The sequence below is a fragment of the Felis catus genome, chromosome C2 (genome assembly GCF_018350175.1).
Source record: "Felis catus isolate Fca126 chromosome C2, F.catus_Fca126_mat1.0, whole genome shotgun sequence".
Classification (NCBI taxonomy): domain Eukaryota; kingdom Metazoa; phylum Chordata; class Mammalia; order Carnivora; family Felidae; genus Felis; species Felis catus.
The window spans coordinates 14,667,061-14,682,114 of record NC_058376.1 but is presented as its reverse complement, the minus strand read 5'-3'; the positions used below and the strand labels follow the sequence as shown (position 1 = coordinate 14,682,114).

The 15,054-nt window shown below is 36.6% G+C and overlaps 1 protein-coding gene across 1 annotated transcript; it reads right to left on the bottom strand.

Annotated features, from left to right (window-relative positions):
* Positions 1-12,189: 12,189 nt before the first annotated feature.
* LOC105260887 (keratin-associated protein 19-4-like) lies at positions 12,190-12,755 on the bottom strand. The gene has a single exon (XM_011285738.4). The coding sequence runs from the start codon at positions 12,715-12,717 to the stop codon at positions 12,526-12,528; it is 192 nt and encodes a 63-aa protein (XP_011284040.1). The 5' UTR covers positions 12,718-12,755; the 3' UTR covers positions 12,190-12,525.
* Between the last annotated feature and the right edge of the window lie 2,299 nt (positions 12,756-15,054).

Below are 15,054 nucleotides of genomic sequence, written 5' to 3'. Positions count from 1 at the left end.
ATGGTGAAAGGGGGAAGGACAAGAGGAGAATGAGGAAAGATTGGCATCGACTACTCTTCCTTCACCATGTCCCATTAGACTGAGTCCCATTGTTGTGGTCTTAGCCTAGAGAATTTTCTTCAAATAAAGTGACCTTTCTGTCCATTCTCTACTTAGGATTATGGCATTTGTTCAACAGCCCTACACAAAGTATTACTGATATCTATTCCAATTAATGTAAAATTAGGTATGGTAAAAAAAAAAAAAAGGAAATAAAAAGAATGCTATGGAGAGCTGATTATAGACGGCCTCTGCTAGAGTCTCCTTGATTTTATCTAGATACACTCCAATCAAAAACTTGTGATCTTAAACAAGACCCATTTTGTCCCTTTATTTTTATTCTGGTTTCTAAAACTCTATTATGTTTTACCAATTTATGATCAATCTAAATTGGCCAGGGATGACTACAAAGTCAATCTACCACCTCTCATTTGTCCACAGTGAAAGTTTATTTCAATACCACTACTCATGTGTGCTCTCTGACAACAGAAGGGTGTAGCAAAAAGAACAAACATGGGTTTTGGATCCAAATTCAAATCCTAGCGTTATCACCTACTAGCTGTGTGGTCTTGAGTAAGTCACTTAAACTCTCTGATTCAATTTCTTTATCCTTGCATTTGGGGATTATAATGTTTCCAGAGTTTATGTAAGGTATTCAACATTCCTGGTTTAAATTAGGTAGTGAATAAGAGAAGGCTATACTATTTTGGTATATTATATATCTATTATTATGCTTACAAATTCTGAGGTTCTTAGTATCTTTAATGTTGGCTGATCTCATTTCTCTTTTCTGAAACCACTTTTCTCCTTATTAATTTTCTTGTTTAAGGCCAGTGCTTTATAAAGCCACCCATGGAAACTTTAGTCGAAATAGAAGCAACAATATCTGCACTCCCATGTTCACTGAGCATTATTCACAATAGAAAGACACACAGGCAAACTACGAGTTCACCAATAGACAAATGGACTTAAAATGTGGTATACACAGACAATGGAATATTATTCATCCTTAGAGAGGAAGCAAACGCTGCCATTTGTGACAAGACGAATGAACCTGGAGGACATTATGCTAAGTGAAATAAACCAGATACAGAAGGACAAATACTACTTGATATGCTTGTGTGAAGTCTCTGGCCCAGTAAATACCATAGAAGCAAAGAGAGAATGGTCATTGCCAGGGATTGTGGAAAGGGGGAAATGAAGAGGTATTAGTCAAAGGGTACAAAGTCGTAGCTATGTAATACGACAATCCCTGAGATCTATTGTATGTCGTAGTGCCTGTAGACAACAATGCTGTACTGGCCCATTTAAAATTTTGCTAACAGGACAGATTCTATGGTAAGTGTTTTCATGACTATCATCAGCATTATCATCATCACCATCATCATCATCATCGAGGATGGGAGGAAGCTTTTGGAGGTTATGGATATGTTTATGGCATAGATTGTGGTGTTGGTTTAGGGATATGTGATCTCCAAACTTATCAAGTTGTGTGCATTAAATATATACAGCTTTTTGCATGTCATTCATATCTCAATAAAGTAAGTTGGGGAAAAAAGTAAAAGAAAGAAGTAGCAAAGCAGGGAAGAATTGCACCAAGTAAGGACAGACAGAGATATATAACATTTTTCTTAGGTCTAGAAATGTACACAAATTTTCAAGTGCCAGTCGTAATACCTAGCAGTTTCAGAAGAACATTGTTTGTATAAACAGGAGTTTATTAAACTTACCAGAAGCTGGTTTTTAATCACTAGAGGAAAGATAAATGTTATGATTAATTTCCAGGGAGCAATCAAGTATATATGAGAAACTAACACACTCCTTCCGACTATGATACGTTTCCCAACCTTTGTATAACAAGACTAAAAGCAATTTAGCAAAACATTTCTATTTTCTCTGCACTTCTCATTTTGATTTCTGAAGACTCAATTCTCTTCCTTCATAAGCTTTAAAAAGACATAGAAGGGGACGCATCTAAAATTATGTCTTCATAATTTCAGTGACACTAGCTGATGAACACTCAAGCCGAAACAATCAACTTTAGTACTTTATCAACTCATATAAAAAGTACTTTACTTTTTTTTCCTCAAAAAAAAGTCTCAAAAAAAACTTTCAGCCATCCAAAATACTCCTAATATTGATTCAGGTGAAGATTAATACAAATTTCCCAGTTAAGTAGTCTGCAGGGGATGGTCCTCACATATAGGGAGGTCAAAATCAAATATAAACATACAGATGTATGCAAATGCAAACACATAATTGATATTTACCAAAGAGGGAGTTATTTTTGATCCTTGTAGTTTCTGCCTAATCTGTCAAGAAATGTGTTCATTGATTGTGTGTATTTTTGTATTGCTTTATTTTAGAGATACACTTTAGGAAGAATTTAAGGAGGCAAAAACGTTGGAAAAGAATTATTTTGTGTCTGTTTCAGTAAAGAAAATGCTTAATGGAAATGTTTAGGGGAAAAAATAGGAAGTTTGGACCAAGGTGATAAGATAAAGTGATATAAAGAAGCTATAATAAAGACAAAAATCAGACAAATAAAAGAAAGTTGGTGAGCCCCAAAGCATTTTGACAACTGTTGCCTTGTGGTGAAGGGGATAAAACCTGATGAGTTTTAGAAGCAAGGGGGCCTTCTGGCTTCCCCTTCCCTATTGATATATACGATGAGGATGAAATGTTTAGCGAAGAACTGCGTGTTTAAATGGTGGATTTTTTCCAACTATTTATTGAGGTGTAATGAACAAATAAACACTGCATATGTCTAAGGTGTACATCATGATGTTTAGTGTATATACACATTGTGAAATGAATACCATGGCCAAGCTAGCTAACACATGCATCGCCTCACACGGTTACCTTCTTTTTTGTGTGGTGAGAACACTTGAGATTTAATCTCTTAGCAAATTTTAAGTACACAATCAATACATTACTATTAATCATAACCACCATGCTGTACATTAGGTCTCTAGAACTTTCATCTTTTAACGGAAAGTTTGTACTTTTTGACCAACATCTCATCACTTCCCCAACTCCCAGCCCTTGGTAACCACCCTTTTATTCTGCGTTGCTATAATTTTGATGTTTTTAGATTCCACATATAAGTGAGATCATGTAGCATTTTCCTTTCTTTCTTTCTTTCTTTCTTTCTTTCTTTCTTTCTTTCTTTCTTTCTTTCTTTTGTAGCATTTGTCTTTCTCTGTCTGGTTTATTTCACTTAGCATAATGCCCTTAGGTTCATCCATATTGTTGCAAATTATTCAGCATTAAATGGTGGATTTTTTATTAAATCCAAATGAACTGATCTCAGGTGATTAAAGTTGAAGCCAGCCAGACTAAGTGCTGAGCACTATAACTCCAAACTCATCAAAATGCATATGTTCACTTGTTTTATTTTTAGCAATAAACATCAATTTATGAAGCGAAAGAAAATGTCTTGAAAATAAAAATCAGTTAACCCAAGTTATTTCAAGTCATGAATTTCAACACTCACTAGATTCTTCAGTAAACACTGAAGAGCAGTTACGTTTTTACAGCTTTGTCGAAAATTTAGGTAAAGCTGGAAACTTACATTTGTCTCGAAAGTTGCAGCATTTCCCCTCAGATCTTGAAGGCTACCTCACAGATAGTCAGACAACCAGTTAAGACAGACAATCAACATTTCAGGAAACTCTGTTCAGATAAAATAACGAAAGACCAAAGCATATGGGTTATGTGATAATTTGTGGTAGTAATAAGAATTCTTAGCCTTTTGTCTTGAACCACAAGGACGTCTATATTTTTGAAGGTATTTGTCTTTATTTTCTAAATAAGATTTTAGTATTCAAAAGAAACTCTGCTCCGTAGCAATAGTAGAAACAAGAATCACAGAATGTCAAAATACTTTGGTCATGGAACTAGTACAATACATGTATTTAGAGATGTGAAGATTGGGGTTGGCTGGAATTGGGGTTGGCTTACACAGGTGTAAGCATGATGTATAAATTATGTATGATGCTTATATTGGGCCATTCTTTGGAATAAAAGTTAAAAAAAGTAACTCCACAGATAAAGTCACACTTAAAGTTACCATGGACTATTTATTGCTGTTTCTAAATGGGAAAAGGAGACATGTTTCTGTTAAGAGTTAAAAGTTATTATATCAACTACATCATTTCAATTGGCTTTGGAAAACACTGGTGTCTACCTACTCATTTTAATCAGATGTCTATGGGAACAACATACATTATCTCTAAAAATAAGAAATCATTGCTCATTTAGAAGATCCAGTCGACACTGAAAAAGTATGATGCTCAGAAATCACTGTTTTTTATGACAATAATAAGTAGATTCAGATTGAAAGTACAAAGAGAAAAATAATGCCTTACACAGTCATTGTGAAAGATAAAAAACTGGATATCTTTGGGGTCAAGGTTTACAAACATTACAAAGTTACTGCACAAATGCAACCACAAAGTCAAGTCAGCTGTGGGTGAAGCCAACTTTCTCAACTGAAGAATTGGTACAATAAAATGGGTCAAGTAGGTCGTAGGCAATGCCATGATGTTCTTTGCTATTAAATTTTCTTTGAGATTAGGGTGCCATATCTTATAAGTCTTTTGTCATATAGGCCTTTTTTTCTCCCAGAGACTAAATATTTGATGCATCGAAAATACTAAAGAAAGATAAGAAATAAATAACAGTATTGTTCTACATGTTGCAAAACCAGCTTGCTTGATTGTTTCCTTGGACTGATTTGTTTTAACTGGTATTGACTTGGTTTTTCGTAATGTCATGCTTTAAAGATACTGGTCTAAAAATGATCAAAATAGGTCCCAGTGATGGGACAAAGATGGTATTAACTCAATGAATACAGAATGTTAGCACCAAGGTTAATGAGTGCTGAATTGATTACTAAGAACATATACCCACCATGACCAGAGGCCAGAATATTATTTTTACCTTGTCTCCCAAAGTCTTCATCTCCACCATCAAAATGAGAGTGGCTACCAAAACCATGAGGTCACAATACCCATTGCAAAATTTCTGGATTTTCATTGACCTCAGTTTACTCTCTATTACAGGAATGAATTCAATTGGGTAGTAAAAGCTGAGTTACTTGAGCTTAAATGTCACTCTCTGCACAGGGGCTTTACAAATCCTCAGAAGTGAAGTTGGGAAAGTCTGTAGACTTCACAGTTGAAAAGGCATCTGAAATCCCCCAAACCCTTTAATATTACCTTGATTCCAGCAAGGGAGGGCCTCCTACATGTTAACATGTTTTTAGGATTCCTTTAATCATCTTAGTGCCTATTAGAGGTAATTTTTCCATCCTCAAAGCCTTAGCTTGTATCCTACCTTGGTTGAGATTCCCATAAACTCACTCCACGACATAAGGTAATACTCCAACTGTGTTTCAAAAGATTATTTTGGTTCACTAATTATATATGACTGCTTCGGACACTCTCTGTAAGAACATATATTATGTAAATGTCATGAGCTGTCCACCATTCTTTAAAACAAGCATCTATTGAAGGGTTAATGACTTCACCGAGAACCTGAGACAGACACATCTGTCACCTGGGTCACCTGGGTAATAATGATGGTAAGAATATTAAGTGTTTATTCATGCTTAATTTGTGCCAGGAACTTTAGATGTACTAATTCATTTAATACAATCATTCTGTGATGTAGATACTGTTCTTGCTCTCAGTTCACAGATGGTATAGAGAATTTAAGTAATAACATGCCCCAAAGCATCACAGCTATTCAGCACACAGGTTAGCCCATATTGTTGATTTAGAGAGCTCTCCAGGAAAGGATTAAGATAGACACTTGATGGTGTTATCTACAACACATTTAGATCAATAAAAACTTGGGTCATAATTTTTGTAGAGATAATTGATCTTTGCTGACCCCTTACCCTTTTGGTATCTGCCCCTTACCCTTGTCACATCTATTCTCAGAGCTCACTCACCATGTGCTCCCTAGGTTCTAGGTCTCTCACTGTGTCATTCCATGTGAGCCTGTCCTCTTGACACTACATCTCTTGCTACAGATTTGTCTCTTCATTTTATCCTTCTCTTCTTTGCTTTTCCTCCCAAGGTTTTTGCGTGCAGTGTTCCAGGAACAGGTTGAGAGCAACGTACAGTCTGTATCCCTCTCAACCCCAGGAAATGAATTGACAGGGTTTTTTTTTTAAGTTTATTTATTTGGTTTAAGAGAGAGAGAGAGAGAAAGAGAGAGAGAGAGAGAGAGAGTATGTGGGAGCAGGGTAGGGGCAGAGACAGAGAGGGATAGAGAGAATCCCAAGCAGGCTCCATGCTGTCAGCCCAGAGCTCAGTCCCAAGAACTGTGAGATCATAACCTGAGCTGAAATCTAGAGGCACTAGAGGCACGGAGCCACCGAGGCACCCCTGAATTTACAGTTCTAACTATGATCACATATCATAACCTTAAGTGCTGAGTGGCAATTTGATTTAATTTAGGAGAGTTTTCATCAACTATAGAAAACTGGAGGAATGTTTTGGAAGGTGTATCAGAGTCTGCAGATAAAATGAACCAATATTGTGTGTGTGTGTGTGTGTGTGCACTATTTTAGTATATATATCTATCCTTGTATATAGTACATACTACTACTGTATATTGTATATACTGTAGTAAAAAATATATATGGATATATATACACATATATATCCATATATATATATGGATATCCATATATATATATATAGAGAGAGAGAGAGAGACAAAGAGAGAGAGTATGTGTGTGTGTGTGATGTCATATAATTAGATGAAGAGATTTATTTTAAGGAACTGGTTTACATGATTGTGGGGGTTGGCAAATCAGAAAGGGGAAGGAATGCCCGGCAGACTGGAAATTCAGGCAGGAGTTGAGAATGCTGTCTTGAGGCAGAATTCCTTCTTTGGGAAACCTCATTTTTTTTTTTTTCTTTTAAGGCTTCTAATTGATTGGATTAGGTTCACCTCATTATGCAGGGTACTTTCCTTTACTTAAAGTCAACTGATTATAGATGCTAACCACATCTACAAAATACTGTCAAAGTAAACCTGACAGTTGTTTTTTTTTTTTCTTTTTGTAAGGCGAGTACCTAACTTCAGCTTTGATTGCCACACTTCAAAGAGGCATCCACTTCAAAGATGCTTATCCTGAGTAAACACATTGCCAGCCACACACCAAACAAAAAGCCAGGCCACCTTCCCACATTGAGGCTTCTTGGTTTTAGAGATCTTAGTTGATCTCAATAACTGACCATTTTGGCCATTGTTTTTCTTCTTAGCTTTGTATTCCCTCTCTTGTGTTTTAAGTGTATCAACAGTGATCTGTAAAACCTGAGGCTCCCACCCTTGACCCCAGTAAAACAGAACCCCAGGCCCATGCACTGTCTCTCTCCCTCTCTCTACCTATGACCTTGCTGTGTGGTCCCAGGTGTGTTGTGTAATTTATAGGTCTTATACGTAACAAACCTTTAGTTTTTCGAAGTTTCATGATGGTTATTGCTGAAGGCATCTTACAGTCTTAATAAGAACCACAAAGTCTGGTCCGGTCACAACAGTGGTTTTTGGTAGGCTGAGACCACACAACATGCAGTAATACCTAGATCAATGTTTGATAAATCACTGAGTACCATAGCCCATCCAAGCTGACCCATATAACAAACTATAACGGGAGGTCCGATTGAGGGATTGAATAGCTTACTTAGCGAAGAGGACAATGTACTTATTTTCTGGGCTGAATCTGGTATGAAGGAAACCATGCAGATTCATTTTAGCTCTATGTCACTGACATTACTTTTTGGGAGGGAGAGAGGGCTACTCAGTATTTCCTCTTTGTTCTGGAAGAAGGAAGTATTGCAATTCCCAATACAGATCCAAGGAAGACTAGACAGTTCCTTTTATTATTTCTAGTAGTGATGTCTTGGATGCATGAATTAAGAACTAGGATGTCACCTGGTCCTTGATCTTTGACAAAGTGATGCAAAGACAAAAGAATAATTCAGAATTTATCCAGAGTTGTGGTGTTGAGTAGTGGCTAAAAAGCAACTGTGGCTGAAATGGCTAAAAATGGTATCATAACAAAGCCATTGCTACAGTGTGGGCTTGGTTGCTATTCCAGCAGTCTTTACAACCCTGGGTCCTACACAGCTTGTCAGCCCCATCTCCCAGTGTATCAACAGGTTCTTTGAGTTACCCACGTTCTCAATAAGATTCTTTGTTTTTAAGTGATTTCCATCTCTTTCAATGAAGAACAATGTCAGATAAATCATCTTTCTCTTCATAGTCTTTACTTCCTGAAGAAAAGCACACAATGAAGACAATGATATTTTAGTACCTATCTTTCCTTTAACTACTTCCTTGCTAATTAAGCGGAGCTATCCTAGGATCTCTAAACAGAACCTTGGAGTAGACCGGGAGGGAGAACGTGGCTTTTGGCCTCTTCATGTAGTACAAATGACTACTGGGATGGGGGTTCTAATAATTTATTGCACTTGCCTTGTGCATTTATTATCTTCCCTGGAGCAATCTGGTGTTCCATACAGGATGTTTAAGATTTTTTAGCAAACTATTTCCGTTACCATTTCAATATAAAAATATAACATGAAAGAAATTCAACTTTCAACAAGATCATATCAGGTTTAATAGCCATTTAGTATTACATCCAGGAGTGAAATAAGAAAGTAAGACATTTCACTGTATGAATCTGTAACAAATTTCAACGTAAAGGTAGTAAAGCTGAGTAAATCCAGATTTCAGTGAAGAAGCTCACTACTGAGAGGAGGAGAAAAATAATCAAACGTCACATTGTATAATAAAGTTTGTTGTGGAAAAAAGAAAATATGTGAAAGAAATATAGTTGAGGATAGGCTCTTTTTTACTTTTCTGGACCATGATGTAAGTGTGATTTTTACATATAGTCCTTATAGGACTAGAGGTGTTTCTATGGAATGAAATTCAGAAAAAAAAAAAAAGGTAAGGAGATAAAAGTATTAAGGTAATAATAATGGCTATAGATAATGTCTGTTGTTTAGTCCATGTCTGGCCTTTCCTTTATGCTTTACCAACCTTAGCTCATTTAATCCTCTCCACGTTACAGGAGAAACAATGAAATCATGCCCAATATGCAGATAACAAAAGTGAGACTTAATGAAGTAAAATCAATTGCCCAAGGTCTTGGAATCAATCAACATTGACATTGCAAACCAAGGAATCTGACTTCAAACTTTGTGTTTGAATAACATATGGTCATCCTAAGATGACCATGAAGAAAATGGCACCTTAAGATGTGAATGGGGTAAATTATGAATTAGGAAGACTTGGGTTCACCAACCATGAGATCATGACCTGAGCCGAAACCAAGAGTCAGACGCTTAACCGACTGAGCCACCCAGGTGCCCCTGGAGTAAGAAATTTTACTTATTCCGTCCATGTCTCAAAAAATGACTCTCCCTCCAATTCTATCTTTTAACATTAATCCTCCTCCCTAAATTATGTGATCTCCATTCACTAGCACGCAAGGGGTACCCCTAACACTATCATGTCTTCTTCAAACCTTTATCTTTAATCAGGATATTTTACCCCTACTTACATTCAGAAGAATGTATGTTCTAACATCTTATTGATATAAGAGATATAAACAAAGCTTCTCCCACCAGAACTACTTACTGACTGCAATTTAGAAATGTGTTTCATGTTCCCGGCTTCCAAGTCTCTAACAATTTAACTAAGAACATCAACATAGCTTTTGCAATGTGCTTCTAAAAGCCATGACATTCAGGAGAATCACTAATTACGTTTGGCCACAAATCAAATTTAATAGCATCTGGACAGTTCAGATCAAAAACCGAAACGACCTTCAAATAAGGGCAACATTTAAATCTGATATGCGTGCTATACAAGGTCATACTTAGTACAGGGTACTGTCTGTCCAGAAGCAATTATGTTGAGCAATCACATATTCTGTATTCCAACTAATGGCTCTTTAAAAGCCCTCTGATTTTTTATATATGTTTATCAGGCCAAACTTTATATATACTTACACCCCTTATAGAGCACATGTAAACGTGCAAACTAGTTTGCATATTGTTACATTATAGACAATGGAAAATGAAAAATTCAAGTTGTAAGTCATATAGGATAATAACTCCAGTTATCATTATTATTAATCTACAAGGATCATTCCACTTTATTTTTGTTAGTGCATAAACTAATTACCTAAAGAATTCTTCTATTTTATCCCGGGGATTTAGAACACACTAAGCTTTATATATGAGCATACTAAGCTTTGTGCATCACTAGCAAGATTAAATGCATGCCGAAGGGATTTGCAAGAGATCCTTTGAATTGACACCTTCCAGTCTAATAGCATTTGAACATTCACTCTAGTTCTCATGTCCTCCTCACAAAAATATTTAAGGTAAATTCTGTGTAAGTCACCAGACCCTGACACATGACTTCTCCTCTTTCACTTTTTTTTTTCTCTTACTTCCCTTGTTTGTTTTTCTGATTTAAAATCTAAACTGCAGTGTAGGTAAAAAGGTAACAGTTTTTTCTGTGGGAAGCTGTTCTTACAGTAATGTATTTCCTTTCAGTTTACAGAAGGATAAAAAGAATTTCTCAAGACAGCAGTCATAGGGGTCCAAGTATGAGTGTGAGTGAATTCACACATGTCTGGTCATGTCAGACAAACTGGTGAAGCAGGCTATTCCGGCCACTTAAAAGTTGGCTCAGAAACCTTCTAGAAGAGAATCCAATCCGTGCTCACTGTTGATGTTCCAAGAGGCTCCTTCCAAAGGGTGAACTGATGGATCAAGCCTGAAAGAAAGTTCCTCATGAGTAATTGAGGAACTTTCTGGGAGAGAATACATCGCGAAGAAAGAAAGAGCCAGGTCATTTGGCCTTGACTGAGCAAGGCCGCCAGGGTTGCCAGCCAGGAGACCCTGTCGTCAGTAAAGCATCCAGTTGTGTGACTCAGTTGCATACCATTGTTCATTCATGATAAGATCTATAGAATATTAAGAGATTTGTGATAGAGTGTAAAAAGAAAACAGAAAAGAACCCCCCCACACGTTTATTTTCCATCGAACACTGTACCTCTGAGTTCCAGTGTCCCATGGCAATGCCAGGTGGATTGGCCTTATAAGAAACAGTAGCTCTCAGTAGATGCCAACTATAGAAGTATAGTTCCTGCCCGGAAAATGAGTGACACTTTCCACTCTCCTCCACTGCTCAAAAACAAAATTTGTAAGAAAGCAAAAGCATGTCTGGCCAGACTGGTGATATCAGGAAGATATTCAGCAAGGGAAGAGATGGAAAGGAAGACCATAGAAGACATACACGGATTAAGGAGTGCACCTATTGTGACGAATCACTAACTTATACACCTGAAACCGATATTATGCTGGATGTTAACTAACTGGAATTTAAATAAAAACTAAAATAAAAGAAGGTTTGAAGGCAGTAAAAATACTCGGTATGATATAATGATAGATTCAGGTCATTGTATATTTGTCCAAACCCGTAGAATGTACTATACGAAGAATGAACATTACAATATGAGCTGGGTGATTATAATATGTCAATGTAGGTTTATCAGTTATAACCAAAGTACCACTCTGGTAGGGCATATTGATATTGGGGGATGCTGTGCAGGTGTGGGACCAGAGGCTATGCAGGAAATCTGACTACCTTCATCCTGAGGATGCAGTGAAACTAATAAAAGGCCTTACAAAAGAAAAAGAAAAAGAAAAAGAAAAAGAAAAAGAAAAAGAAAAAGAAAAAGAAAAAGAAAAAGAAAAAGAAAAAGAAAAAGAAAAAGAAAATGTTTAGCTAGTAGCCATTTCACACAGAAGAATGCACTTGTTTGTAAATATGAGAACGACACAACCCTTAGTAGTTCCAGGAACACTTAAAGGACTTTTGAGAGGACTGATACATATTAAGAGAGCAGACAAGGCAAGTTATTTTTATTAACTGTTCGTATTACTCCCTATGTGTTCTCAAGCTAGTACAATGTGGTGAACGAGACACTTTTGCATCATACTATATCAATAGCCACAGACCTTACTGCTTCACAAGTAGAATCTTTATCCGAGTTGCAAAAGAAGATGTTAAAATAGTAAAATTAAAACATCAGACAAAACCAAAGTATTTATATTTTGAGTAATCATTTTATTAGACAATAGCAAAACGCAAATTTTCTTCAAGATCTTCTAGAAAGATAACATTAAGGCAATCGTGGCTAGAAAAGTAAACCAACATGAGGACATCAAACAAGGGGCAGTTTTATATATTGAATATACATTTAAGATGAGGGGTTCTGGAGGGAAAAAGACACCAAATATTTGTAGAAACAGTTTGACCGTTGACACATAGCTATCACTTGGTCCTGGAGGATATAGGACAGATGCTTTGGAAATCAAAGCACAAAAATACGACCAAATAAATTTGGAGGCTTTCCCTTTGCTTCCAATTTCAACAATGTTTTCAGCAGAAGCTAGAGAACCCATATCCGCCGTAGCACAGTGGGCGGCAGGAGCCATGTCTGAGGCCTCCCCAGCCCCAGCCGCAGCCCAGTCTGCGGAAGCTGCCACATCCCCAGCCAGAGCCACAGCCCAGGCCACCGAAGCCTCCACAGCCGCAGCCCAGGCCTCCATAGTAGTTGCCGTAGTATCTCATGGTGTCAAGGGTGTTGAGTTGGGTTTGCTATTCAAGGCAAGATCCTGAGTGTGAATGCCGACATCTTTACAAGGAGGCTTATATACTCTGGCCAGTGAACATGACGCGACATGTGCCCCTCCTTTGGTGACATTCCATGAATTACATTTGCCTGAGACAAAGTATTAATCTATGGTCCCCTGACCACACTCATAAGAATGTCGGAACCTGCTTGGCTAGTAGTTAGGTTGTTCTGGAGTTTGCTGCTATAATTTTCTTAGAATGAATTGCTGTTTCTTCAAAGTATCGACATACCACACCCTACGTAGAATACTTGATTGCCAGTCACTTAACGTCAGTTACATTAGATATTGTTGAATTTTTAATTAAATATCTTCTCATCACAGAGTTGTAGTAATCAGTTTTATAAAAATAACAAAAAATAGTAAAATCAAGACTCCTACACTGATCAATTTCTTCAAGTCACACATGTTTTGCATCATGAGGGGCAAATGATGCATCTGTCTTCAGAATATGAAAAAACACATGAAGTCAAGAAAGATTGGGTTCACGGCCGCATGTACGAGAAAACAATCACGAAAGGTAACGTGATTTCTAAGGTTTTAAAACTTTGGCCAGGTACAGTTAAAGGATTTATTTTTGGTCCTATATGCAAGCATACTTGTTTGGGTTTAAAAACACAGCAGAACCGACATCAATACTGGAAAGACTCTCACAGTGATCAAAAATCCATCTTGAGGGGATGCCTTCCCACAGGACTTTTTTTTTTAATGTCCTGGGCCCTTTCCCCAGAATACATTCTAGTCTCACTGCTACCACAAATGCAGGTTGTATTTGCCTCCCTACATCATTCCCTGCCCCTCCACTTTCTCTGCCCTTCATCATTTATCCATATATCTTACATCTTTTTCAAATCTCACTTCAAACATCACTCAACTTCCTTCCTCCATGATTCATTACTGCATTCAGGTATAAGTGAGAAATGGGAAAAATCATTTGAGTTCTAATTTCTATATTCAAATGAACACAGCATCTTTCTATCTAGATTGCCATAGCCATTATAATACATTTGTCTCTGTCTTCTCTTTGCCTAGTCTGTGTCCATTTTTTGTCTTTAGGCAATTGCTAACTTGTCTTTCCTAAGATATCGACTCGAGCTTTCTAGATATTGATAATGTTGTTAAAACCCCTAAAATTATCTTAAATTTTAAAAGGACTTGTATTACCTGGAATATTTAAGAAATTTTCTACATGTATGGCACAATTTTAAAGAAAGACCAAAATTAAGGAAGCATTCTTTGGAGACAGTTGGCCTGATATTCAGGATCCCTCACCTCAGCCCAAAGAGTTAGTTACTAATACCTAAAACCCTATGTAAATATGTCCATCCTTGACCCTTGGGATTCAAGAAACTTGTTTTATATGGCAATAACCATTTTGCTGAGCCTTTACTGAGATTTACAAGTGATATTTGGATGACACATTTTTGGATGGGATTGTTCATTGACCTGACCTAGTATCTAAACGAAACCTACCACTTAGGTGGCACTTAATATTTTTTATAAGAGTTATATGACTTTCACTGACATTAAAGCAAAGACCACGCATATCATAACCTGAGCAACTGATTTGCTATTCTAGGAAATATATTAAGGCTGACCCGAGTTGCAACAGGCTTTCTGGTTTCAGAGTGGCATTAAACCCAATATTAGCCTTTAATCTCCGAAACATTCTGACCCAACTGCATTCCATTTGTATTCCTCATTTCAGAAATAAGTCAATTTATAGAATGAATATTTTCATTTTTAATGAATCCTTTAGAAGTATGAATAAATTGCATAACATTAAGGATTCCACGGTCTCCCTGTGTAACTCTGTCAAAGAATGTGATGATTATTAAAGAATTAAAAAATTCTTTAATGCCTAAGACTATCTGTACTTTATAGATGGAAATAATATGGGGCACAAATGCAAAACTTCAGTAATAATAAATACTAAATGTGCTTTCAACATAACTGTGGTATGCATCACTTGTAAATGTCCATTCACTGTAAAAAAATTGAAAATATTGAATAAATCTGTTTTTCCTCTGTGCATAAGTGAAAATTTTACATTGGAAATTTCTTTAGGGCTTACTATTTTTCTGTCCATTCAGCAGATCAAAGGCAAACATGGATCATTATTAATTTTTAAAAAATTTTAACTCATGACCCAAGTTGCTATTCATGTTGGTGGATGGAAGACTGAAAAATGTTCTCACATTTCCCCTGGAAGTGAAGAAATCTTTCATTGCAAATTTCAGACATTTTTTTTTCTCACCTGAGATACAGATGCATA